The sequence below is a fragment of the Aquila chrysaetos genome, chromosome 10, assembly GCF_900496995.4.
Source record: "Aquila chrysaetos chrysaetos chromosome 10, bAquChr1.4, whole genome shotgun sequence".
Classification (NCBI taxonomy): Eukaryota; Metazoa; Chordata; class Aves; order Accipitriformes; family Accipitridae; genus Aquila; species Aquila chrysaetos.
In genome coordinates, this window is record NC_044013.1 from 41,980,430 (window position 1) to 42,006,959 (window position 26,530).

At 54.3% G+C, this 26,530-nt stretch overlaps 2 protein-coding genes across 2 annotated transcripts in view; both read left to right on the forward strand.

The window, feature by feature from the left end:
* The first annotated feature begins 6,001 nt into the window (after positions 1-6,001).
* On the forward strand, positions 6,002-9,196 carry MRPS23 (mitochondrial ribosomal protein S23). Its single transcript, XM_030028708.1, has 5 exons — positions 6,002-6,162; positions 6,309-6,476; positions 7,054-7,131; positions 7,247-7,370; positions 8,728-9,196. Exons 1-5 carry the CDS (start codon positions 6,119-6,121, stop codon positions 8,884-8,886), a joined length of 573 nt encoding a protein of 190 aa, XP_029884568.1. The 5' UTR covers positions 6,002-6,118; the 3' UTR covers positions 8,887-9,196.
* Positions 9,197-9,423: 227 nt separating this feature from the next.
* LOC115347370 overlaps positions 9,424-26,530 on the forward strand; it is a 40,415-nt gene continuing 23,308 nt past the window's right edge. Inside the window, exons 1-6 of the mRNA XM_030028706.2 lie at positions 9,424-11,331; positions 12,183-12,367; positions 15,215-15,373; positions 16,589-16,742; positions 24,035-24,260; positions 24,404-24,472. Of these exons, the coding sequence (XP_029884566.1) occupies positions 24,170-24,260; positions 24,404-24,472 (160 nt within the window). The 5' untranslated portion in view covers positions 9,424-11,331; positions 12,183-12,367; positions 15,215-15,373; positions 16,589-16,742; positions 24,035-24,169. The remainder of the gene's footprint in view (positions 11,332-12,182; positions 12,368-15,214; positions 15,374-16,588; positions 16,743-24,034; positions 24,261-24,403; positions 24,473-26,530) is intronic.

Sequence of the window (26,530 nt, forward strand, 5' to 3'; positions counted from 1 at the left end):
GGGGGCTGCAGGGTCTGGGTAATGTCCCGTTAGCACAACCGAAGCGCTGCCGGCAGCACCGGGGCTTGGCCGAAGCCCCGGGGTGCCGATGGCGAGGGTGGGATGCGCCGGGCTGGAAGCACCCCAAGACGCCAGCGAGCTTTGGGCTCCTAAAATCAAGGCAGCAGAAGACCCAGCCCGCCGAGCTGATCCCGGGTTTGGTGTCTGCTCGTTTTCTTTTGAAGGAAAGGATTGAGGAGCATCGTGGCAGCCCGGCCGACGGGTTAGAGCCGTCCCAAGCCACGCTGGCTTTGCCTCGATGTGTGCAGGCTCCGAGCCTGCCCTGCTCCCTGTCGGGTGGAGGGAGGTGCCGGAGAGGCACGGCGTGATTTGCACCGGGCTGCTCTGCACCATGTGGGGTAGGATGGGTGCCTGGAGGGACATGTGTCCCTGCCTGGGGTCGGGGCGCAAGCGTGGGGCTGCAGGTGCGAGGGACTAAGTGTGAAGCTGGGGCTTTGCCGCTGGGAACAGAAGGTCCTTTAGTCCCTGGGTGGGACTTTTATTCCCAGCCCGAGACTGGTGGAGAGAGAGGAGGGGCTCCTTTCCTACCCTCCGCTGGCTCTGGGGTCCGTAGGAGGCTGCTGTTATTCCCTCCCAGTCCAAAGCAGCTCTCTGCATATTTGGAAGAAAATCAAGCTTGGAACCAGATCAGCTTGTCAATGTTCCAGCGCCTCTTAGCTACCGAGGGCTTAACTTTCAGCGAAGTTTCCATGAACGCAGGAAGCACCAAACAGGCAGTCGGGCAGGAGCTCGGGCTCTTGCAGGAAGGAAATTCTGCTTCTCCCAGCCAAGGAGGTTGTTACTGGAGGGCTGGTCTGGTGCGTGGGGAGGAGAGGCAGCGAAGCCCGGGCGCTTGCAGCATGCCTTCCCGCTGCTGAGCCCCTGGAGGGTTTGCCGTGCTCCTCGTCCTCGCTGGAGGACGGGCTGCGTTGTGCCGTGGCTGCGGACGATCGCGTTCAGCTCTCTTTGGCAGTCTAGCGCTGGGCAAGCCACGTTTTGCATCACGTCACAGGTCAGTCCTGCTGGAACCGCTGGCTTTAAGTGGCGTTAGTGGTAAATGTCGCCGTTCCTCCTCTCCCATCTGCTCAGCCTGCACGTTAGTTGACACGTTGCCTCCGAGTCGTCTTTGTAACCCAGCCGTAGTTTGCTGGTGGAGAGGAGCCCGGAGACAGCAGGCTGCCTCTGTTTTTGCTTCGGGCTGGTCCGGCCGAGCACGTCCCCGAGGCCTTTCGGCATCGCTCTGCTCCCTGCGATGCTTCCCGGGACCTGACGGAGCCCGCGCAGGGGAGCAGGGCTGCCGTCCTGCGAGAAAGCAGGGAGAGGAAGGGCAGCTGGGGGGCTGCGAGCTGGAGCGCAGGGGCCGTGGGGAGGGGACGGGTGTCAGCGTGCAACCTCCGCTCGCCGCATGCGGTGGGTGCGAACCCCCCCCCCCAAGCCTCGCTGGCTCTGTCTACCCCGCCAGCAAAGGTTTTGTGTTGGTTGGGTCCGGCAACGCGCGCTAACCGTGAAGGGTCCCGCGCCGAGAGCGGGCACCGCAGCCGTGAGCGCACAGGGTTGGGAGCGGGCTTCGCAGGGGCTTGGGGATGTCTTTGCTAAACACGGTCTAACAACTTGCCCTTAAATATCCTAGGCTAGGCAAAGCCTCTCTGAATGATGTCACGCTGTAGCCATTTCAAAATATCTTGGAGGCACAAAGCATCATTTTAATGGAGGATGAAGAGTGATTGTTTTTTGTGTCCTTTAAAAAAAAAAATCAGGTCTAATAAGTAGAAAGGCCACTAAAACCGGCTTGGAAGCCAAAATGCATTTCTTACATGAAAATATACAATTCTCAGTGATGTTTGTATCACTTCTATACAAAATGGTTTAAAAAGAACAAAACAAAGCAAAACAATCTGTGATGTTTGTGAGTGTTGCTATTTTAGAATTTATTTCCATAAGTGATTTTTTTCTTAAAGATGTTTAATAGTAATTCATATAATAAAGTCGTCGTACTCTTAACACTCAGGTGTATTTTGCTTTTTTGCTCCCATTTCTTTACAGGGGAAAAAAGAAAGAAATCGGGGTGGGGAGGGAAATGCCAGCTCTAGCCCAGCTCTAGCTATGCCCCTCATGGCTGCAGATGCCCAAAAGCCGCCCTGGCTCTTTGCCTCTCTGCTCGTATCGGTGCTGAATTTGCATCCGACAATTTTCTCAAGAAAGCGAGCGCTGTGGGAGACCTGTCGCTGGTGAGCTCCTGTCTCCATCCAGGAGCAATTTCTGCTTCCACCCGGCAGGATGTTTGGTTTGGGAGCAGGTCCCCTCCGGTGCCTGTTGTGGGAGAGTGCGAGAAGAGCACCGGGAGCGAGCGGCGAGCGAGCGGCAGCGAGAGCCCAGGATTTGGGGAAAAGCCCTGGCACAGCTGAGGATGCTCTGGGGACACCCCGTCCCCGTTCCTCCCTGCTTCACCTCAGCGGACAAAGCAAAACCACCCCAAAGCACGGTGGGTGCGTGGGGCACCCACTGCTCCCCTCTGCCGTCCCCACGCCAGGGTTTCAGCCGGGGTCCAAGGCAAAGGGCTCCACTCGGGTCGGAGGCTCCGAGGGTGGGCTCTGCAGTGGGGAAACCATCCTGGCACCGAGCGAGCTGGGAAGCAGAACTGCCATCCCACGCTGGCAGTGGGGGGGCCGTGCCTGCGGGTCCCTATGGAAGCTCCCGGCACACCCGTGGCCGGCTACACGTGTGGCGACCTGCCTTTCAGGCAAGAGCGGAAAAGGAAAAATGCTGTGGCTTAACCACTTCATTCTGAAAATAACAAGCCTCTTGGGGACGGGGCGTGTGAGTTTTCTTTAAACTGTTTCATCAGCTATCGCACAGCAACTCCTCCGCGTCTGTCAAGCAGGCAGTCTGGCTCCTTCGCGGTGTCTCCTGGCGGAATGGAAATACGTTATTATAATGAATTATTTCTGAAATACATGTTATTCATCTCCAGCCCTGCATGTTTCTGCACTGTGCCGAGCTGGCGGGATCGCCGGGTCTGTGAAGTTGGAGAGCGTGGAGCTGGACGGCGTTGGTGGAATTGCTCCTGAAGGGTCTGGTCCCAGCATCACTCCTGCAGGGAATTGCCTGCTCAGCGCTGGGCTTGGCTTCCCCTTCCTTTTGTGTTCCCTGCAACAGGCTGGAGGAGGAAAACTTTTAGTGAGAAACTCCTCGGAGGCTCAAAAAGCAGCACATGGACCCAGAGATGAGGGGGGGGTCTGTCCCAGGTATGAGGGAAGGGCAGGGGTCCGTCAAGCCCCACTTACAGGAGCTGGCCTGCTGCGTCCCCAGCCAGCACCCAAAACCTGGGTGTCAAGCCCTTCGGTTTGGGGAAGAGTAGGACTTTTGGGCTGTCCGGTCTGTGCTGTCCTTGAGAAATGCCCCCCTGGGCAGCCTTAGCAAGGCGGTGTCTTGCCAGACGGGCTGTGAACCCCGGGGACGGCTCCACGGTTCCACCTCTGCTTGCCGTGGGCAGCCCGTGACTCGCAGGAGGAGGGTTATTTCCCCGGCGGCGGGCATTTCACTTCGTGGGCAGCCTTGGGTGGCAGCGGCAGAGCCGGGGGGCATGTGGAGCATCCCCCTCGCTTGCAGGGATGGGGCCAGAGTCTGCCTGCCCTGCGCCAGCTGTCCGGGAGCAGCTTTCGGTTGCTGGCAGGAGTAGAGCTTCCCAGTCTCACGTGTGGCTTGGAAACCTTCCCTGTGAACGAAGATGCTGGAAAAAGTCAAGGCATTCTTGCCTTAAATGTCAAAAGCATCGAAATGCTGGAGAAACCCTGGATGTTGCCTTCCCGCCGCAGCCAAGCAAGCTGTCGTGAGCCCGCGGGGGAGCCAGGGCTTTTTCAAAGAGCTGAAAAGACCAGGGCCTGCCCAGTCCTTTGAGCAGCTCAGATGCAGCCCTGGATCTGTCCCAGCGACTCCCTTTTGAATTCTTCTGCTCTACAGGGGCAAGGGTTTTTCTTTCAAAACCGTGTTTTAAGAAAACCAGCAGCTGAGAAAAGCCCAGGACTCAAAACTGCGGTCAGATGACGATGAATGCTAGAGGTGTTTTAGACTGGCATCGAGTACCTGCTGGCTCTCAGTCTGCGGTGGAAATTTACTGCCCCCTTCCTTCCCAAGGCTGGAAGATGGAAGGAGGGATGTATTTTTTTCCCCATCAGCTCATTCCCAAGCTAAGGGCTGCACCTAGTGACCACGCATCGCTCGCTGCTGCACACTTCTCCCAAGTCAGGCTGGTGGAAACGCTGACTGGGGGAAAGCTGTTTACACAGGGCAAACAGCCTGGATTTTATTAATCAAGGTAAAAAATACAGACTGGGGCTCTGTGCTGGACAGCCAGGCGCCGTCTGCTGCCACCTCCTGGGCCCAGCAAGCAGTGCTGGGGCTGGCCAGGGCAGGATCAGGCCACGGTGCAAACCCCAGACAGGGCTTGTGCAAACCACGGTGGCAAATCCCACCGTTGGCTCTCCATCCAGGTGAGACCCAACACCAAAAGGCGACCGGAGCGAGACTGGTCCTCCCCGCATCCCACTGCTGGTGACGGTTTGCAGCCCAACGTCACCACCGGTCCCCAAGCTCCTTGGCTGCCATGGGGACATAGCGGTGCTCAGCTCGGGGGGGACAGCAGACAGGGCAGATGCGAAGTGCCACGGGTGGAGAAGAGGAGCCCCAGCCCCTGGGGACGTCATTCCTGCCGTACGGAGAAAAACAACGTCACGGAGGAGGCGTGGGCGCAGCGTGCGACGGCCGTCTCCGACGCGTCCCCTCCTCGTGGGACCGGCCGGCGTGGGCGACGGCGGCTCCTTCTTTCCTTAGGACCGTCTCCCTCGTCCGGGACATCTGTCCTCTCCCGTCAGCCGAGGCCGGCAGCGAGGCAGCCCCAACGGCTCCGTCAGAAACCGGAGATGGCAGCCAGGCCGCCCTGCCAGGGTCCGCACGTGCTCGGCGAGCGTAACGGGGTGACAACTGCTGCCTTCGGGGACGGGGTTTATCCGCCGTCTTGGTTGCCGCCGCTCACAGCCCTAAGGCCGGGCGGGCTTTAGGGAAGCACAGCTGGTGTCGTTTTATCACAGGGTGGGTGCTAAGGAGGACTCTGGTATTTTTGGACATGGCCCGCCCTTTTTTGCCCGTCCACAGCACCTCCCGGAGGGCTGCGACCCCAAACCCTGCTGCTGTACCCCCTCACCAACCCCCCCCAGACCCCCGGAGCTGCGCTTTGGCCCGGAGGAGCGGGTATTATTTGGAAGCAGAGGATGGACGCTCAGTGCTTCTGGCGGTGCGAGCGTGTCCGAAGGCTGGGCTGGGGTGGAAGGCGAGGGTCGGGGTCGAGCCCAGTGCTCCCCAGTCCCCGACTCTCCCCTGGCGTTTGGTGCCCCTAACGCTGGGATACCGGCTTCCCCAGTGCTCAGCGGGGAGCCGACACGGGCACGGACCCCTCCCCAGCTGGGGACGGACCCGAGCCCTCGGTGGGGGCAAGGCCCAGGCCGGGGGTTCCCCGCGCCGCTGCCGCCTTTGCCTCCCTCAGGTGCACGACATGGCCCTTCGCCTCCCTCAGGTGAACGACATGGCGGCAGAGGCCTCCTGAGGAGACGTGGCTTTCCACGGGCCTCGGGACTCCTGCTCCTTCCCGAACTGGGGCTGAGGTGGGTGAGGGCGGCCATCCCACCCGCAGAGACCAGGCCCCGCCATCCCCGGAGGGGAGACCAGCCCCCGGGGGGCCACGGCCGGGCTGCGAGGGAGGTGAGAAGGCTGCAGTGCTCAACCGAGGCGGCGGGCCGCGGCCCCGCGTGTTCGCGTTCGGGCAGTGGGTGGCCGTGGGGGACGGCGGCGCTGGCCCTTTAAATTGAGGGGACACACACACACACAGAGGACACGATTCGGCTGATCCCCTGCTCGGCCATCGGCTGGCGCTGCCTGGGCGCCGCCTTCCTTCGGCGCTTGGCAGCGGCCCGGTCGGCGGAGCGGAGCGGGGCGGAGCGGACGCGCGTTTCCGCTTCCGGGCGGAAGGGCAGAGCGTTGCTAGGGTGGCGGCGTTGCTAGGGGAGGCCCGGCCGCCGGCGCCGCCATGGCGGGGAACCGCATGCAGAAGATAGGGAGCGTGTTCAGCCGGTGCGGAGGGTCTCCCTGCTTGCCGACCGGCGCGGGGGTTTGGGAGGGCGAAGCGGGAGTCGCGGGGTTCCGCGAGGAGGGAGGCGTAAGGCCGGGCCGGGCCGGCTGTCCCCTGAGCTCTCCTCGCCGCTCTTCTCTCCCGGCAGGACCCGCAACCTGCTCCGCATCGGGGTGATCAAGAAGCCGTTGTGGTTCGACGTCTACGCTGCCTTCCCCCCGCTGAGGGAGCCCGTCTACCGGCTGCCGCGGCCGCGCTACGGCAAGGTGAAGGATGTCGTCCGCCCCATCTTCTACCAGGAGGACGAAGTGAGAGCGTGAGTTACCGCTTTCCCTCCCCTGGGCGGCCGCCGAGGGGTGCCTGAGCTCCGCCGTTCGCTCCGCCGTTCCCCGCGGACCTTCCTCTGCCCCTTGTCGCTAGCCCTGCGGAGGGAATGCGGCTGCCCTTGACACTGGAATTTCCAGCAGTGTCTTCTCTGCCTCTTTCTATCGCAGAGAGACCGCGTTTACCCGTTTCTAGCCTGTTATCTCCCCTGTGTTTATTAATCGCGGGCGGAGGTGCGGAAGGCAACAGAGAAGGCGGACGGGACGCAGAGCTCCTGTCAGGCGCCTTGGGTGGCCAGGATGGGCTAACTTAGACCCTCTGTGAAGGAGTTACGGTGCTCCTCTGGCTCCCCGGCGGTGGTGAAGGTGAGCTAGAATGTATTAAAACAATTTAAAAACTCTGGGAGGAATATCTCTGCATAACATAATAGCTCACAGAAAACGGAGAAATAGTTACGTGAACGCTTTTTGTTGTAGCCTAGATTAACTGACTCTGATGTTGTTTATATGCTCCAAGACATATCCCTTCTTGATGGTTTGAAAAATGAAACTCTCTTATTTTTTGAATAGGAAGTTTTACAAAGTTTATGGCAGTGGTCCAAGACCTTTCAACCTGTCGCAATCAAACTACAAATCTACTTGCCAGAGGTAAGATTTATTTGTAATTAAACTAGAAACATTTCTGAAACTTGTCCCTTTCTCCTCTTAAGTCAGTGAAGTAAAACGTTATTTGTGAGAGTAAAAACACAATCTTGAAATCTAGGTTTGTTGAGAAATTCAACGAACTGAAGGAAGAAGGAAAAATTGAAGAAGAAAAATTGTTTGAAGAAACAGGAAAAGCCCTTTTAGCCAGTGGGATAATTTTACAGAGACGAGGAACAGATAAAGTAAGTATGAAATATTCACAGAGTTACTTGGCCAGTGGACTCAGAAAACTTCACTTCCAGGCCCTTAATGTTGAGTTAGTCTGAACTAAATTCTCAGCAAAACAGTCACATGCCTGATGGTTGTAGTAAAACGTCTTTGCCGTGCAGAGTAAACTTTTCTCTTGGTCGTGAACGTGACGGGCCAAGGTTAAGGTACTTCTTGTGGGACAGAAAAGAGAAGTACTTGTTCTGGTGATGAGAGATTTAAGGCTTCAGTGCTTTCAAATCATCCATCAGTGTGTCTATGTAAACCATTTGGAAATACGTATTGCCGTATACATGTTATCTCAATAAGGTAGCAGGGGGTAAATGAGAACCTCTTCTGGCTTGAAGATAATGAACACATTTTTCCATCTCTTTTTAATAGTTAAGTAGTCCAATGCACTCTTGCTTTTGTTCTTCAATCTTGATCCTGAGCTGGAATTTTTTGCATAAATCTTGCAGCTTGGGTTGTTGAGGTTTGTTTTGTTGTTTTTTTTTTTTAATTTGGGTTTTTTTTAAGGTATTGAAATAGAGGTTGGTTGTCTGGGGGTTGTTTACTTATGTTTTTGGCAAGAAAATAACTGTCCAAAAGACCTGTCCAAAGTGTTCTGCTACTGTTTTCTGTTTTCTCTGACGTACAAGAGAGGAAATGGCTCCCGGGCACGTGGAGTCTAGTGCCTCGTTACTTCAGGCAATTGTCATGTAACTCTTAACATAAAATGGGGTAAAAAACCAAACTGAAGATGCTTCTAGAACAGCACGTCAGGTAGAGCAGAATACAGCTGCTCTGTGATGGTTAGAAATCTTTTACCTTGTTTATGACTAACTGATTACCATTTTTTCTATGAGTGCTGTCCTTGTAGTTGAACACCCTCAAAAAGAAGGGAGAAGAGCTGTTTATAAAAGCTGCAGTTTTAAACTCTGTTAGCTAAGTCCATTTATTATTCTCTTTTGTAATACGCTCTCCATTCTCCTCATCATCCAGTGATCTCTGGGTGAGCGTCTGTAGTGCTTTCCCCAATAAAAGAGGCTGAAGAGGAACAGAAATTGGTGCTGCTTAAAGTGCACTGTCCAATGAGCAAGTGAAAAGATGAAATCACTAACTTACTTTCATCTTTTAGCTTGAGGTCAGCAGTCTCATTTTAAATTTCTTGGCCTGGGGATACCTTGGTACTGTACTGTACCTTCACAATAATCTTAAGCATGAATTTGAACTTTTCTATTGGCTTTTTCTGGGCATACAAACTGGGGCTGTTGCTTTCTATTGCTGTCTTCAGTCATGCTGGGACAGAAACTTTTTATGACCCTGTTTTTTTTGGTGATCATCTGTCTTTAGGTAGCGCAAGAGGATCATCAGGGTGTTGAAACCAGGGGTTCTGTATTACACCTGCAGCTTCAAACTGTGTTGGAGGAGATACAGGGAAAGAAGAAAGATCAGGAGGAGCAGACGCCAGAGTTGGCAGAAACGCAGAAGGAAAATCCCTTACCCTCCTAACAGCTGTGCTGTTGTCCTGTGATGCTCAGCAGCAGGATGTGCCCTGGCTGTGGCAGTCACCTGCTCAGGAGCCAGCGTTTCTGCCTCCACAGCCTGGTGATTGAGAGACACTTTCTTAGGGGGAATATGCCTCAGTTATCCAGGTCTAGTGCCTTCGGTGATTGTGCATGTGGCACGCTTTCTTCCATCTCCCCATTTGTAAAATTGGAGATAATTTTTTTTTTGAGGTTCAAGAATGTTATCTCAAATTGTGACTTGGAAAATATGAGTATAAAAGTGGAAAATTAAACATTTTCTTTAAAAATTGGAAGTTCTGCCTCTTCAGGTATCTTATTTGCGGTAGGAAAGATGTTTCTTAACTTCCTGCACTTGACCGTACAGGCCTTGTGACAGTCCTGCTGTTGTAATGGCAGATACCGCTTGCCTGGTGCATTGTAACACCTGACTGAAGTGTCATCTTTGTATAGTTAATTGAGGACAGTTGCTATTTATCTAAACATAATAATATGCTCTTCCTATTCCATCATTTGCTTAAATTCAGAGTAGGATAAAGTGTAACAATACCAGATAATTTGGACCTTTGCAGTTTTTTAGTGACACTTAATGAAATTGGTCACCTCAGGAGTGTGAAAGATGCGATGTTGCAGCTGTTTGCTGAAGAGAAAGTTGAGTGCTGTGGCAGAAATAGTCATGGAAACTTCGGCATAGAATAACGTAAGAAAATAACAATCAATCTTACTAGGATTTGGAGCCAATTAGAATGTCATTCTTCCCATGCCTGCAAACTCCAGTGCCTAGCTTATTTTTTATTAAAGATTTTGGCTTTGGGCTATATGAAAAACAATTACTTTTTTTTTTCCTTTTTTCGTTTGTGTGGTTTTTTCCTTTTTTTTCGTTTTTGTGGTTTTTTTCCTTTTTTTTCTTTTGTGTTTGTTTTTTTCTTTTTTAAAAAAAAAAACAAAGTACCACCACCACCACAAATGAACAGGTGTAAATCCTGTCAAACAAATCTCTCCCTCCTTGTCTGGCTGTCCCCTACAATGAAAAGGGAGGGATTTCCTTTTGGTTTCGTACCTACCTCCCAGACTCATTCTCCGCAACGCAATTTAGTGATGCTGCTGCTGTATGTGATGCAAAAAACCTCTGTTAGGAATCTGTGTTGTATGGCAGTGAAAACAAGGATTTACAAATGCCTGTGGGTTGTTTTTGTGTGGCTTGATTCACTTCCTGGTAGCAGTGTAATTACAGTACAATTACTCGGTTATCCTTGGAAGGTCAAACTTTATTCCTAATTCTGCTCTGTAATTCTAGAGGAGTGCAAGATTTTATTATGAAGAGCAAAACCCTTCTGCGTAGCACTGCTGTAGCTGTAAGCTCTGGAGGATCTGTTTCCAGAGCTGACCTTGGTGGCACGTACACCTGCCCGAGCAAGGTTCTTCCGCGTGGAGCAGGAGTTACTGCCCGAATCACAAAATCCATACGTAGCAGCCCCTGAGAGGGGAATGTAATGGACGCACCCATCTTCAGTAGCCGAGTTTCGGAACCACTGTGCTGGGTCAAGGGTAGGAGAAATTTTAATGTAAACAGATGACAAAAGTGCATTAAAATGAGATTCAGTCTGAAACGGCACTGGAGAGGAGACATGTACCGAGGGTAAATCGTTGCAAGCCCTTTGCTCCTTGGCAGCCAGCCTTTGGATGGGGGTTTCCCTCAATTGCGGCAGACTCCTGTTTGGCTGAGGACCAAGGCGAGTTGCCCTCCTTAGGAAATTTCTGGCAGCTGGGATGTGAATTTCCCTCCTTGCGCCTGGTTTTCTTGCTTGGGCCAAAGGATTATTGCCAGCCCGAGGGAAGAGAGACCAACAGCTCTGTGTCTTTGCCTTTCGTGGATTTTTAGAGGCAAAAATTTTATTTTGAGCATCCTGTTTTGCATTTTTAACTGTCGATGATGCTCTTAGCTTGCCAAAAATTGCAAGTGGAAGTACTTCAAAAGGAGAAGTGCTATGAAGTTCAATGCAGTAACACAAGGGAGATTTCTCACTCGCTTCATTTGCAGCTCAGTGGTTTCCTGTTTGTTGTCCGCTCTCTAAAAAATTGCCAACATTATTTAAAGAGCTTTTCCCTCTATCTGCTGTAACTAGCTTCATCCTTCCATCTTTACTGAGCTTGGCTGTGCCTTTAGTTGTCTGAAGCATATTGAGCAGTAACATATTAAATTTAGAACACAGACCAGAGCAGCAGCCTTGCAGTGCGCCCTGAGTGAGTTCCTGTGCAGAGCAGACAAGAAAGTTGGAATTAAATTTCTTTTTTATTTTGTGCTGGAAAAAGTCACTGGGGCGGCTCCCCCAGGCAGAGTACTCCGAGCTGGACCAGCTGTCCTGCAGTGTGTCTCGGGCTGGAGAAGCAGTTACAGACGTTCTTCTGCGCGGCGGGTTCGTTACGGCCGGTGGGTAACGGGGAACCTATTGGGTGAAGGATGTGAGCGCGAGTGTTTGGTGCAATTAGGAGAAAACACAGTTAAGACCCGAGTTCTGTGTTTTTTTGATAGCGTTTGTTTGATGGATGCAGTTGCTGGGCTGGGATTGAAATGCCAATCACTGTGACCTTAGAGTAACTCAACTACTTTAATTAAAAGGTTCTGGGCAAGAGCGGGGGGTGTGGGGTGGGTGGGGGGGTGAACCATTTATTATTTATCAAGCATTTACCCTCCAGCTGCCAGCAAAAGGTCACCTGCTTTGCGGGAGGAGCTCGGATGAGAAGGAACCGGGGACCCCCCCGGCCCCCCTTGTGGCCGTGGCGGGGCTCCCCGCTAGGTGGGAGCCGTGCTCCGCCACTGGCTTGGTGGGTGGGGAGGGCTCCCGGTGCCCCCTCCAGCCCCGAGCCCCCTCCGCGGCATGCCCCGGGAGGAACGGGGAGGGGGGGTGATGGGGACCCTCCCGTGTCGCTGGGGTGGGTGTTTGCTCCCACCCTGCGCTGCCTGGCCGTGAGCGGGTAGCTGGCACCAAGCAGCGTGAAAAACGTGAGCGATGGTAACGTGGGGAGAAGTTGGGAGTTTTCACCGAAAATATTTGAAAAGAAATCTCCGTTTCCCCTGGGAGCCGGCGGGATGCGCGGCCGGGAGGGAGGGGGTACAAGATGCACGCCAAGGGAGCTGGGGCGGGGGGAGAGCCCCAGGGTACGGTGAAACCCAGCGCTGACCTTCCATCCTGCCCGTGCTGGGGCGGGCGAAGGCTGCTCCTGGGGTTTGTAGGCGAAGGACGCGGATGCGACCTCGTCGCTTGCCCTTTGCCTTCGCAGGGCAGCTGGTGCAGTCAAGTCGTTTCCTTACGCCCGGGCAAACCCCGTCCTCTTGCCATTGTAACGCTCGCTAATGACTTGGAGCGAAGCTTTCGCTGTCTCGCAATCCTACACCCCATTATGGAGCAGCCGTATGACCTTTTCTGGGCTAAATTGCTGACCTCCTTCCTCCTGCAAGATGAGTGGTGAGTATAGCGGTTCCTCTCGCTGATTGCCAGGCTATTTTAAGTGACAATAAATGCCAAAGTATCAGTTACAAGGTCCCTTACTCCTTGAGGCATCAAAAAGACAAGACAATCACCAGCAGTCCGTCACCCCTTCTACAGCTCTGAAAGCCAGGCTGAAGGTTTTCCAAGGTCAATTCCTAAAATTGTGGGCCTCACCTGAAAATTTTAGGATAAAGAACTCTGCCTGCTCTCTAGCGGGTCTCATCGTAGGGTCTAGAAGTCTTGCCTACAAAGTCTGCTGCTTTTGTGATTAGCCCACTCGGGCACCGATGCCCGGGTTCGCTTGGCCCAGTAGCGTCAGCAATAAAAACCGGCAAAGCAGCTGTGCTGCGGCCGCAGTGTTTGTCCAAAGCGCTGGCAAGGGAAACCCCTGCCCTCTGCCCGTTTGGAAATTCCAGGGGGGTCCATCACTCAGGGCTGCTTCTGACCCTGAGCAACGGCATCTCATGTAGCGGTGTGTTACTCAGACCAGTGCTTTACCAGGGTCAGTGCTTGTGTGGCAGGATGGGTCCCGCTGGAGCTGAACGCCTCGGGTCCCGCAGTTGAGGGCTCTCGGGCTTGGCCCTGAGCTCGGGCACTGCTTTAATCCGAAGGCAGCCGGCCCCCCCCCCCCCCCCGCAGCGATGCACGACCCCGTCAGCAGGTTGCCTGCGCGGCAGAGCCGGGCACGTGTCACTGTGCGGTACCGCGTCTCTGACCACGCTGTCGGTCACGCGCGGGGAGATTATCTGCTCTTACGTGTTGAGGGTAGGGGAACTAAGGATTTAATAGGATCAGGTCTTATGTCTGGAGCAGCCAAAATAATTCATCAGCTTTGCTGGAAAACCAGGTGATCTGACCTTGCCAATGCCAAGCCTAATCAAGGCAGGTAATAAAGCATTTAATATTTTAAAAATGTGGCTCCAAGTAAGATATAAAAATGTTGGCGTTGCAGTACTGTAGTATGTGTGATTTACCTTTGCCCACCCTTGCCTGCACACACACACACACACACATGCACGCATTTGGTCTTCAAATCTGCCCCGTTTTGAGCTTTGGAATATTCGAGAAATTTGTATCTGTTAGGATCTTAGCTTGAATTTATTGTGGTTTTTTACTTGCCTTATTATACAACACCTGATAAAAGATATGCTGAGTTCTATCAAGGAGTATGATGGCCTTTGTAACCCAGGGATGAGGCAGTCTCATTGCCTGGCACTTGAATCGAGGCAATAGCTTTCTCTGCATCACATGAATTTAGAAAGCTTTTATTTGGGTGAATTGCCGGCTCTCCTAAAGGAGCAGGGCTTGGTGCTGCTTTCCAGGGGCAGCCCGATGCGATGAGGCTCTGCAGCTGCCGTTCCCGAGGGCTGTTTGGGGCGGCCAGGCAGACAAGCCGGGCATTTTACACTCATTTGTCAGGAAAATGTATGTGGCACCAGAGCAAGATGCTGCCTGCCTGGGGAGCGCTGCAGGTTGTGGCGTGTTGAATTTCCACGCTGGAAGAGGGGATGGCACACAGGTGGCTTCTGCTTTCGGGGGGGGGGGGGATTTGCAAAACCTTGGCAGCATCGGTTCTTGCCATCTGCCTAGTTTTGTTTTTAAAATTAATGCTTTTTTAATGAACTGGGATTGGTGCTCTTTGTAGCCTTTTGCTTCTGCAGCACCAGAAATGCCCATGTAATAGTAATTCCCGACCCAACAGTTCTGGGATGAATAAGATGCAGGAGAGTAACCCTGGGCAGGGCAGGAGGAAGGAACAGTGGGAGGATCGGAGCATCCCCATGAGAACAGCAGGTTGAGCTCAGCGCTAGCTCGGGGTGAAGAAGCTGGCTGCTGTTTTACCAGTAAATCTTAAGTACTTACAGGACCTGACCCACTCCTCGTTCAGTTTTTCGATCAGTTGATGCGAGCCACCGACGGTTTGGCTAACCAGCTTGCTCATGGCCAGGTCAGCTGGAAGGACTGAGCCCCAGAGGGACCCCGGCTGCAGGGCAAGCACGCTGTTGGGTGCTGCCGTACATTTTCTTTTAATGAACATTTTAATAATGATTCAAGGAAGGGCAGGCTGTATCGTGTCCCATGGCTCGGTCTGGGCTGCGAGGGGACCGCTCAGGAGCACGAGGGCTTTGCTGGCGGAGAGCGATGTGCAGCGTTGGCGCAGCCGCGAGAAAACCCCGCGGCCCCGTCCCGGCGAGCTCTCGCCCCGGCAGCGGGGCTGCTGCCTTGGGGCCAGTCACTCCCCTGCCTGCTCCCCCGGCCGGGGATTTGAAATCTTCCTGGGACATGGCAGTGATTCGGGATGTCCCCTGCTGCTTTGAAACCCGGAGCATCAGAGATGCTCGGGAGGGTCCCCCAGGAGCCGCAGCAGCTCAGCTGTCCTTGGCTCTGTCTGTCTCCCTGTGCTGCTGCTGCCTGTATGCATATTGCAAGCTCATTCTGATGTGTGCTAATGCTATTATCCTCCAGAAATTGAAATCAAGTCTGAACCTATAATGTTTCACTGGGAGGGAATTGGGGTTATATATTCCTGTGTACAGCAGCATTCTATTTCAGTCATAGCATTTAATTATGATTGGTGTGTTAGTGCCCACCAGAGCATAACAAATTGTCATTATGTTATTCTGCTGAGTCTAATTTAATTGGCAAGTTGTCACAAAAGCAATTATCCATCATTTATTTTGTTGCCATAACCACATCTTGGAGAGCACCTGCTGTCTGAAGTGGAAGGGCTCTGCAGTGTCTTGGTCCTGGATTTCTTCCACTTGCCTGACACAAAGACACCATTTCCTCCTCTTATTTAAAAATATGTTCCTCATTTCCCAGCGTGGGCTTGTGGGCGAGGCTGGAAATGCCGGAGGAAACGTGCTGTGAAGGTAGCGACCCATTCGAGCATCCCAGGGCTGGTGCGAGTTACGGAGGCTTGTACCCTCCGGAGACCTCGGAGCCAGCCCGGCACGGCGGCTGTGGGTTGTGGTCAAATGAGTAAGTCGTGGACCCTGTCTGTATCCTCACTTCTGGAAAGTCAGGATGAAATAAGGAGAGAAAGGGAAGTTTGAAGATGAGACATTCTCTGCCTGCGGTAACTAAAACACTCGGCTTCTTGCAAATCATTTTTGGGCAAAAAGCGGGGAAAAAAGCCCCCAAACTGCTGGTGGTTTATTTTGGTGTCTAAATATAGGAAGGCGGGTAGGAGCGTGCACAGAGACGTTCAGAGGAGCAGCAGGGACGCGGGGGCCCTGCCCCGGCACCCTGAGCCCAGCCGGACCCTCTCATTCCGGAGCTGCTCAGCCCAGACCCAGCCGAGATAAAGAACAAACATCTGATGTTTGACACCTGTGTTGCCCTTCACCAAACTGCTCCCACACCGGCAGATTTGCTCCCGCTGGCTGGCACGGCACGGCACGGCACGGGGCACCCTGTGCTGGCTGCCGCACGGGTGGGTGCCGAAACCCACCTCCGCTCCCCGCCTGCCCTTCCCCAGGTCCGAGAGCCGCTGCAAACCATCACCCAAGCTCCTGCCACGCCAGCTAGGGTGCTTTTCAATAAGCAAGTTTCAGATAAGGTATCTGGGTTCCCATAAAGACTAGGAGGCTGGCGAGGGAAGATTAGTTGTTTCTTATAATCTAGCAGGCAAAGCAATATCAGACTTCCCGAGACTAACCCAAAACTGCAGATTTTCTCCTTCCTGAGATGGTGGGCGTCTGCGACCTATTAACTTTTTAGATTTTGGAGACGGCATCCCAAAATCCTGTAAGGCTAACACAGACTCGAATGAACTCGAAGCCTGTGACTCACTGTGATAAATGAGTAAATAAATGAAAATCTGTTTTGATGTCTGTATTTCTTTCAGTTACTCCCCTCTCCGCCCTGTTTGTAATCTCTTCCCCTCTGGTAGTTCTGATTAGCTGCTAATGAGGAAAGATGATTTTGTAGTTAAAACACAGAGAGAGGGTTTTGTTCCTGGTTCTGCTTTTTTTTCCCCTTCCACACCTTGATTTCCCCACCTGTAAGCCAACATACTGTTTGTTTAAGATGGATGTTGTAAAGTTAAATTAATCAGCATTTACAAAGCAATTTGCTTCAAAGGTAAGGTGCAGTGACTTGAAAAGGAAGGTTAAACCTGAGGAATCGTAACTTTTCCCTCCCACTGTCCCTGCTGGGACTGAAGCCGAGCACCGGCCGTCTCTCATTTCCCAGCAATGAAAACCTGCCGTTTGCCAAGCTCTTCACCTCGCCTTCACCGGGAAAAGGAGGTCTGGAGGTTCGTACGGTGTCCGGCTGTCGCTCACCCGCATCACCGACCACTTACCAGGTTTTCCTCCAGTGATGGAAGTGGTAACCAGAAGCCGAGGTTTGCGGGGGGATGCGCATCCCACCAGCTGCATCTCTGCTCGCGGGGCGTTCATGCAACCCCCCCCCCGCGTGTGGGGCTCGCTCTCCTTCGGGGCTGGAGCCAGCCAAGGGGATAATCCGCAGCGATGCTGCGTGAGCATCGCGGGGCGGGTACGGGGGGGGGGGATGGGGCACAGCCGGTACGGGGGGGGGGGCCGTGGCTCCTGCAAAGGGCCGTGGCCGTCCGTGGGGTGAGCAGGGAGCCCTGGGGCCGGAGCCCTGGCTCGGGGCTGCTGCTCCGCAAGAGCAGGTCGCAGCCCTCTCTGCGGGGATCTGCATAGCCCGGAAAGGCAGCGCCTCAAAGGAAAGGTTTCCAAAGTACTTTGAGCCTCTCGGGTGGCAAAGTGGCATGAGAATGTATGATTTGAGTTAAAACCTTGGTCTCTTCTTTCTTCCCTTTTTCTGGGTGGTGGGGAGACAAGAGCAGCTTTTGTCCGATAAAAATCCCCGCGCTGCTGCGGGATGCACCGGTGCCGAGGGGACAGCCTGGCGCTTCTCCGGTGCTTGTTTGTGAGATCAGGGTGCGAAGGCGGGTGCTCTAGGTTTGCTGGTGCTCTGCGGCAGCAGTTTTGAACAGTTTGGGTCCGAGTCCGGTTTGCCTGGCTGCTGAGGGGGCTGGGAGCGCGGTGGGGGCAAAACCCGGCTGCTGCAGAGGGTAATGTGTCCTGACAGGGCAGTTCCACTGCTGCTGAGCTGGAAAAATTTGATTATAGAAGATGCACTCTCGCCATCCCCAAATTGCATTTCCTTTTTATATCAGAAGAGCTCATAATAATAATAATAATGGGTCAAGAATTGCCAGGCGCTGCCTAGGCACTGCTCGGTGCAGCAGGGCTGAGCTCTGAACCGGGGCCCATGCTCATTACCAGAACGTAAATGGTGTTTTGATGGCACCTCTTGTCCCGTTACCAAAACGCTGCTGCTGTTTCCCAAGAGCATCAGGAGATCTTGGTAAATAAGTAAGCGGAGCCTGTGAGACTTCCCCTTTTCCCTGGGCTGGGTGTCAGTTCGGAGGAGGGATTAGGAGCGCCCATCTGCTCGCTCCTCTTCTTGCTATAGGGGATACGTGTGCAGGCACTTACGCATCCTTTGCTGTGTCCTGAGGGCACCTGGGCAGATGGTCGGTGCCGCATGCTTTGCAGGGTGGAGGGAGAAAGAAGAGTCCTCCTCTGGTACAAGTTTGGGGGAGGGAGCAACGCTAATTTGAATAAACTGATTCCTTTTTCTTGCTGCGTGACTCAGGCTGGAATTCCCCAGCCACCCACTCTGGAAAACTACCAGCTCCCTGCGCGCCGTGGATCCCTCGGCAACCCTTACGCAACCCGGCGCAGGAGCCCAGCGCCGAAAAGCTGTCGAGGCGCGGTCCTCGCCCAGTGTCCCGTGTTTGCTGCGGCAGCCGCTCGGTGAGACCCGCACGCAGGAGGGCGGGTGACGGTACCTGCCTCTGGAAATGGCCGCGTTTCCCTGGCCCAGCGTGGCTCTTGGAGCGGCACCGCAGCGATGCTCCCACCGCTTCTGGCCAGCCAGTTCATTTGCGTTGGCTCAGCCTCGGCGCCAAGTTCCCGTTCCCATTCCCCGCGTTACTTTTCTCTCTCCCTGGCTCTCCGTCCCTTCACGTCGCGCCTGCCATCGTGCCAGCCATCTCCTGGACCGCGGCTGCCTGCCCTGCGGATGGGCAACCCTGCTCGCGCGCTGGCTTGGGCGCCGGCACAGCCCCCGTGCCGGCCGGATCCGCCGCCGCGTCCTCAAATCCTCCATCCCGGCTTCCCTCCGCTCGTTCCTGGGACTCCTGCCAGCCGATGGTGCGGGTTCAAAGACGAGTGCTCAAGGCGTTAACGGACGGGATCGGATTCACTGGAACGGACGGCTGGGAGCTGTCGCAGGAGCTGCAGTCCCGCACCAGCAGAATGCTTCCTCCGGATGCGCTCTCCTGGCAAATACAACTCCTCTTCCTCACGCATGCACACGGTGAGCGGCACCGGCAGACACCAGGTTCGGCCGGTGTACCAGCCCCGCTCGGAGGGCGGCAGGGCTGCGGGGCCGTGGAGCAGGAGCCTGAAGTGCAGCCCACAGCACCCAGACTATTTTTCCCTGGTGGCTTCTCCACCCTGTGAAGTGGGCGCTTCCAAGGCGCTCAGGCTGGAGCTCCTGCAGCTTGAAAATCAAACGAAGAAGAGCAAGCCCGCAGCCCTTTTGCTCCTCCCTTTTTAGGAACACTTACTTAAAGTATGGACATATTTACAGGTGTCTAGGATGTCTCTCCATTGGTATGTGCCTGGCAGACGAGTGCCAACGCCTGTGAGCTTTGCAGCACTACAACATAACAATCAGGTCTCAGCCCATTTATCAGCTACCTGGCATGACCAGGAGCAATTAGGCTCGTGTCCTACTCACAGCGCTGGCCTCTCCCTTCCCATAGTTGCCATCTGCAAAACGAAGCAAAGGACGGGTGCACGTCGGGTCTGACGGCATGCACGGTGAGGAGGTCTCTGCAGGGACCGTTCTCTCTGGGTCACCAATTTGGGTGCGGCGCGGGCAGCGCCTGGAGGTCAGCAGAAGTTTTGGCTCGTGCAGAGATGTGCTCGGTGGCCGCCGTGCCGTCCCGCGGTGCAGAGGTCTGTACGGCCGAAGCTGCTGGCGCGGGCTGCCTGTCTGGTTAGCGCAGGGGCGGAGGAGCAGCCCCTGGGTGGCAGCTCCCCGACGGCTGATCCCGGAGAGCCGGGACGGAGCGTGTTTTTTGGGACATGCCTCTATATCGGCATGTAAGGCTGATAGAGGGGTTACAGCAGCCCTTCCCCATTTAACAGCAGAGTTAAATGAGATGAGCAGGTAACTGTGCAATGTTAACCGAGGGGTCAGCTCAGGCTGGTGGCTCCTGGCCATCGATGCTGCCAATGCTGCCTTGTCCAGGGCAGCTCCGGACTCGCCTGGCCTCGCTGGGAAAGTGACCCTCCGAATCCCCAGTGTGCTGTGTGATCTCCTGGGGGACCCCCACGCTCGAGGGCCAGAAATATCCAGCCTTCCTCCCAGGATCCCTTAACATCCCCAGAGCACTTCTTTCAATGAGTTTTACTCTCTTTTACCTCTTGGTGCCACTTTTGCTTCTCCCACCAATATAGTCCCAACAATAGGAGCGGGAGAAACGGAGCTCCCAGCAAAGCTTCCTCCTCCGCTTTCTTTGCCTGCTGGGTTTGTGTCTTTTATTATTTCTATTCCCCTTTTACCCCTTGGCTGGCGTCCAGAGGAGGACCACAAGGAGAGGAGCAACAGAGAGCGAGCCAGCCATCCCGGGGCAAAGAAATGACGTTTAATTCAGGTGATGGCTCTTAGCAGAGCCTGGGAGCTGGCTGGGGCAGGTGCTGGGCGCACGGTGCGGCGGCAATGCCAGCAGATATTTGTGCCACTGATTTATGGGTGAAATTCCTCCAGACGGAGGGGGGGGATCACGAAGCTGCCAAGTGTGATAAATAACTCATTGTAATGTATTATTTAGCAAATTATAATGAAAAGCAGAAAATATATGGAGGGGAGCAGACAAATACATTCCCCAGTTGGCAAGTTATTGACTGCTCAGAGCCAGGAAGCAGATATTTAAGAGGGTTTGGGAATTTCCATGGCTTCCCCTACAGATGAATCACCCCTCTGCAGACATATTTACTGGGCACCCTGCTGTTGCATTTAGTCCCGGGGGACAAAATCACTCCAAGAGCTGGAAGAGGCTAGCGAGAACCTCACTTCTAGGCTGCTGGTTTGAGTGTATCCTGCCTAAAAGTTGCATTTGGCTGCTGGCTGGCGTGCAAGGAGTTTTTTGTCCTGGTCCTGTATTCTAAGAGTCCATGAGGACTTACTCAAGTCACCCCCAAAGCTCGTGCTGGTGGACAGGCTGGGCAGAAGCGTGCCTTTATGAGAGACGAGCATTGAACAAAATCTAGAGCAGGAGCTGGGATACAGACTTCCTCTCTTTCTCTCAGCTTCTCTTTTATTGCAAGTATTAAAGGTTGTGCATTGCATTGCCTGCAAGATTAGAGGGTTGTTTTTCAAAAAGCTTTTTTCTTAGCAAAAGTGAGTATCAAGAAAGACTTGCAGTTCCTTGGGCAAGCGAGGCAGAAGCCCTTTCATTAACCTTCTACTGGGGTGGCTTTGGCACGCTGCAGCCCTGGCCAGCACGAGATCAACTGTTCCTTCTTACGCAGTCCGAAGGCAGAGACTAACAAGTCAGAGAGACAGAAGTTTGGTGATACGGCTCTTAGCTTGGAGTCAGGGCAGGTTTCTTCCCTTATTAAATATTAGTTAGCATCAGTTGATTAGGATGAGGTCAATTTTTTTTCTCCACATTTCTGCTGTGTTGGGGCTGGGAAGCCACTAGCAGACTGAAAGCGAAGTCCACCTGCGTCTTCCCGCTGCAACAAACACCTCCTTGAAGTGTGCGGAGAGCCCTGTCCAACAAACACGGTGAAAGTTTCTTTTTCTACAACCACAGTTGGGTTCCAGCATGCTCTTTGCAGTCTCGCCCCGTGCAGCTCCGTGCCGCTGTAAGAGGACGCGTGAGTATCCTTTTATTTTAAATCTGGATAAAACGCCCGGTGCTATTGCACGGGTTGCTGATGCCCACCGTGGCACAGCGAGGACGGGACCCCCGCTCCTCGTCTCGCTCTAACCACCAAGGTGGGAGCCGTAAGTCCTTCCCCAGGAAGGAAACCACCTAGATCTCCTGGATCCTGGCAGTGGGGATGAGTATGGTCCCAAACCGGTGGGTTCGGTGCTCGGAGTCGGGCAGGCAAGATTTGCCTGCCTTCCTCATCACCTTCATCAATTTGCACCTCCCCGCAGCATTCACCTGGGCCAATACCTGTACCTGAGCGAACAGAAGCCTTCATCCCTCTGACGGCTCTCGCTGAGGTTTTACCAGGCGGTTTGCCGGCCCCCAGCCTCCCCCAGCTCCTCTCCCCGCCGTGTGGGGGTACCCCCCCTCCAAGCCCCCCTGGGGGGGGGACACGACAGATCCCGAGCGAACCCCCCCGGGCCGCGGCGGTGGCACCAGGGGGAGCTGCCTGGGGGTACCCCCCTCAACCCCCGGGGGGTACCCCAGCCCCCGGGGGTGGGCAGATCCCGAGCGAACCCCCCCGGGCCGCGGCGGTGGCACCAGGGGGAGCTGCCTGGGGGTACCCCCCTCAACCCCCGGGGGGTACCCCAGCCCCCGGGGGTGGGCAGATCCCGAGCGAACCCCCCCGGGCCGCGGCGGTGGCACCAGGGGGAGCTGCCTGGGGGTACCCCCCTCAACCCCCGGGGGGTACCCCAGCCCCCGGGGGTGGGCAGATCCCGAGCGAACCCCCCCGGGCCGCGGCGGTGGCACCAGGGGGAGCTGCCTGACCGCGGCTCGGCGCTGCCGGCGGGACGGCGGGCGCTGCCGGGGCTGGGAGCAGCGAGGTGCTGGGGGGGGGGGGGCTTTGTTTTACCCGTTTGTTGGGTTTTTTTAAAAAATTTTTTTTTTTTTTAATTTTTAATTGTTTGGTCGCTCCCAGCTCCTGTCGCGGGGGTGGCGAAGGTGCTGTTAGGGTTTTTTTCCCCGCGGCAGTGCAGGATGCTCTGCCTGCTCCTTGCTGGTGAGATATTTCAACTTCTGTGGTCTGGAGCGGGGGGGGGAAGGAAAATACGTCCCCGTGTTAGTGAGCTCTGCCTGCCAGCCCCTCGGCAGTGCTGCTGGCTGGCACAGCACCCCCCCCCCCCCGCCGGGACCAGCCCAGATGTCGAGGGCATCGCAAACGGCCCCCGCCCGGCTTTGCCTTGCGGCTGCAGGGAGGGAGGGGATGCCGACCCCCCTCCCGGCATGAGCAGGGACCCCGGTGCTGTGGTGCTGCGCTGCCAGGCCGTCCCGGTGTTCAGAGCCCTGTGCTCGGACCCCCCCCCCCAAGCACCCCAAAACCAGACCCGCTTGGCCGGCCCTGCACGCCTCGGCCGGTTTCTGTAGCCGGTGGCTGGCTGGGGTCTCCCAGGAACCCCTCCCAGGGCCAGATCCAGTTCTCCCAAGCCCAAGGGAAAGTTTGGTGTTGTTTTGGGTCATGCAAATAGACAGTAAAATCAGGAGGTGGTTGTGCAGGTTTATGATACACTTAGAAACCGAGGCCAGTATTTGCTGTTGGAATAATCGGGACGAGGAACGAGGCATCGCAGCCGTTCCCGAGCAGAGGTCGGGGATGCGGCAGGTGCCGATGAGCAGCAGGAGGAGGAGGACGTAGCTTGGCCTCTCCAGCCCTGCCTGGGACGGGGACCAGCATCCCTCGGACTGCAGCCCCAGGGAGCAGCTGCCCTCGCCCCCCTCCACCCCTCGGGTCCGCAGGCAGCCCCGGGCGCTTCTCCTCCGGCCAAGCGGGAGACGCATTGCACCTTGGCAGGAGCCGGTGCTGGGTTTGAGCGATGAACTTTCAGCTGGTGACGAGCACGGGGCTTCCAAGGTCTCCTTTCGGCTGGGGTGCCGCCCAATCGGCGCGATCTGTGGATTGCCACAGCCAGCTTTATCGGCAGCACAGATAATGTAGGTGCTTTCAGTTGTACAGAGGAGGAGAAGATAAGGGGCTTGGAGAGAACTTGACTGGGTGACTAAGATAAATTTACTGTACTACAGGAAATCGAAATGTGAAATAAAGATCTCAAACAACTGAAATATTTAAAAAGATACAGAAGTTGGGCGCGTGAGAGCCATTCTGAGCGAGCCGGCTCCCGCCGGGACCGTCCCTTATCAATCCATCACCCAGCCCGGCTGAATTTTATAAAAGATAATAGGGTGGAGGGAGAATTGAAATAGAAACTATCCATTACAGGAGGCTGAATGACAGGTTCTCTGTGCAAAATAAGATCATAATTAACAGGAGAGAGACAGAAAGTTTTCCACTTTCTGCCGCTGTTTGTTTTCCTTCCTGGCTCTGCGGGGCAGGCTGGGCGCATGAGGGGGTCCCGGGGGGCTCGGGGCGTGGGCAGGGGTGGACCCCCAACATCCACCAGCACCCACCAGTTCTCAGGTGTTAGCAAGTGGTGTTGGAAGGAAACCAAACCTACCCAACCTTCACCAAGCAGCTGTAATATCTAAGAAAGAGGTGCTTTCACAGGAGTATGAATTCCCCTGGGTGAGCTGGAGAAGGCAGAGGTGTTCCTGACACTGCACACCGCAGTCTGGACTTCATACTGGGCTGACCATTGGATGTTTGCAAACTCTTTTATTCAGCATCTCCTTTTTTTTCTTTTGCTGCCTCACAGTCCCACTCTGTTCACGTGGCTTCCACAGCCTGTGAAACCCCTGGAAGTTTGCTGAAAGGAAATCCGGACTCTCCTGTGTCACCTCCTGGGAGGGAAGAAAAGTTTGGTGTCCAGGCTGAGATCCAGTTTGGCTTCATGTGCCTGCGGTGTCCTTCCCACCATGGGTCCGGTGGCATTTTTGTTCCTTATTTTGGGAGTGTCCTTAATGCCGCGGCTGCTTTTCGAGGTACTTCACGTGTGGCTTTATGGTTGGGCCCTCCCAAACAGCAGCTTTTAAAAAAAGTACGTGCTTTTGTAGTTTCTTGGTATAAGCAAGGTTACTTGGTCTCCATCTTCTGCTGCTAACAGCTCTTTATTTTCTCAACACAGGACCTCCAAAAGCACAGCCAAGACCGCCAGCCTGCCCTGCTCCATGGGACATCTGGGGTAATTGGGAAAGTAAGTAAGTTGCATCTTCTTAATGTCATATCAAGCTTCACCTCCTTTCCTTGCTGCACTCTAACACCTGCTTGTTCTTCCTCGTTCAAGTAAATGATGAAATTCTCATGAACATCAGCAGCAGGCAGGTTATGTCCTCTGACTTTAAAATGTCCTTCAAAATATAAACACCCAAGTGAAAACGTTTCAGAATATTTTTTCTTCTGGCTCATTTAATTTTGAAGGAGCGTTAGGAGCACTGCTACTACTACTATTAAGCCCAGTATTTAGGAATGTGAAATTGCAATACAAGTAAAGGAGTTTGTGAAGCACTTTTTGAGTTGCAATGAGAATGGATTGGGTGGATTTAAATGCTGGGAGCTGGGAAACCGTGCTCGTACTTGGGAAGCCTGACAGGGACATCATCTAGAAAGGCTAATGAAACTCCTGAGTGAAAGGGAACAGCAAACCACAGGCTTGCGATGCTGGGAAGGAAATCATCCTAATTTGCTTGTGTTTAGTAACCCGAGACATATAATTAATAACATGAGTAGGGACCTTTGAAAAAATACATATTATGCCTATTTTGAAACCGCCCATCTCTGCATGTACTGCACATAATGTTAACCCTGCAGCTAGAGACTGCGGTTGGGCTCCTGAATGTGCTGCTGAGTTATTCAGTAATCCAGAGCAAACCCAGTGCTCCATCTTCCTGAGGCTCTGCTTCCCCTGTTGAAATGCAGGAGTTTGGAGGGCTTCAGGCAGATTAGCTAGAGAAGGCTGGGTCAATCTGTGAATTTAAAATAGAGCAGTCATTGGGGTACCAGCCTGTCTAACGACGTAAGAGGTATTGTGTGAATACCAACCCGACCATCTGCCTGTCACACAGAGAGAGTCCAACAGGTCGTCATGCAAAACGCTCAAATTGGTTCATTTCTGCGATGAGACAACCTAAAAATGCCCAAGGTAGAGGAAATGGATACATCATTATTTCTTGTTATCTTCATCGCTGCAATCACCCTGTGTGTTGGAATGCGGTTTAGGACTGAAGTATCAGTACAAATGCACAGGGGGAACTGGAGCCTTTCAAGCCATGCTGTTGAGCTGCCCGGTAGCCTTCAGACTTTGAAAATTAAGCAAACAGAGCTAGCGTGCTGATCCAACACGTTAATTGTGTGGTAACCTTTGCATAACCTTTAGAAAAATCTTTGGATGTGTGAATCCAAAGCCCAGAGCGCACGTACTCCCGGGATGTGCAGCAGCATCACTGGGGGTTAAGGTCCTTGAACCGCGGGAGATGTGGGGGGCCATCCCAACCCGGGCTTTGAGTTATGCCTAAATGGGTGCTTCCCTATAACGGCTCAGTTCACTTCTGCTTCCCACGCGGAGCCAGGGGCTGGGCAGGACGGCCCCCGGCTCTCCCGCAGCGCCTAACTTGGGTCTGAGCTTTCTGGTTTGTAGAGGACTAAGGGGAATTGGCAAAACCGGGGCTGCCAGTGCTCGCACGCCCCCGAAACATTGGTGCGGCAGGAGCCTTGATGATGCCCTGTGCCGGTCACCGGCTCCGTCGTGCCCCCGCAGCAGGCAGCCCTTGGGAGGGATGCAGCCCACCGCCCGCGCCCCTCCATCGCACTGGAAGCAATCAAAGCACCGCGCTGCTGCCAGATTGCCTTGTCCGTTCCAATGATCTTTAACTCCATTTTTCCCCGAGCAATCAGAAGCACTTTCTCTTCATCCAGGTGGTCTTTTCCCATTTTGCTCTTTCCAGTCCCAGGACCCAGGGCAGTCACATCTCATCACGCCTTTTCTCAAGCCATTTGTATGTCCTGCTTTTTCTGTTGCCATCAATTTAGTCACAGCCTCCCCTCCCTGCTCCGCTCCCTCCCGTGCTAACCACAGCTTATTTGGGAATGAAACTCAGTGTTCAGAGCCCCGGCAGATGGAAATGCAAATCCCCTGCCCCTGCAGCCGGGCTTTCCAAGCTTGTGCCCGTCAGCTTTTCATGCAGATGGGAGGGTGGCTTTCCCCATTTTTTTGGAGGAGGGTCAATCCCTTTAAAACCTTTCCCCTAGAGAGACT

What these genes read in the sequence shown, in the direction of transcription:
- MRPS23 (XM_030028708.1), top strand. Translation starts at nt 6,119, where the DNA reads ATGGCGGGGAACCGCATGCAGAAGATAGGGAGCGTGTTCAGCCG. An exon ending in ATAGGGAGCGTGTTCAGCCG is followed by an intron (nt 6,163 to 6,308) that starts GTGCGGAGGGTC and finishes CTCTCCCGGCAG; the next exon opens with GACCCGCAACCTGCTCCGCA. An exon ending in CAGGAGGACGAAGTGAGAGC is followed by an intron (nt 6,477 to 7,053) that starts GTGAGTTACCGC and finishes TTTTTTGAATAG; the next exon opens with GAAGTTTTACAAAGTTTATG.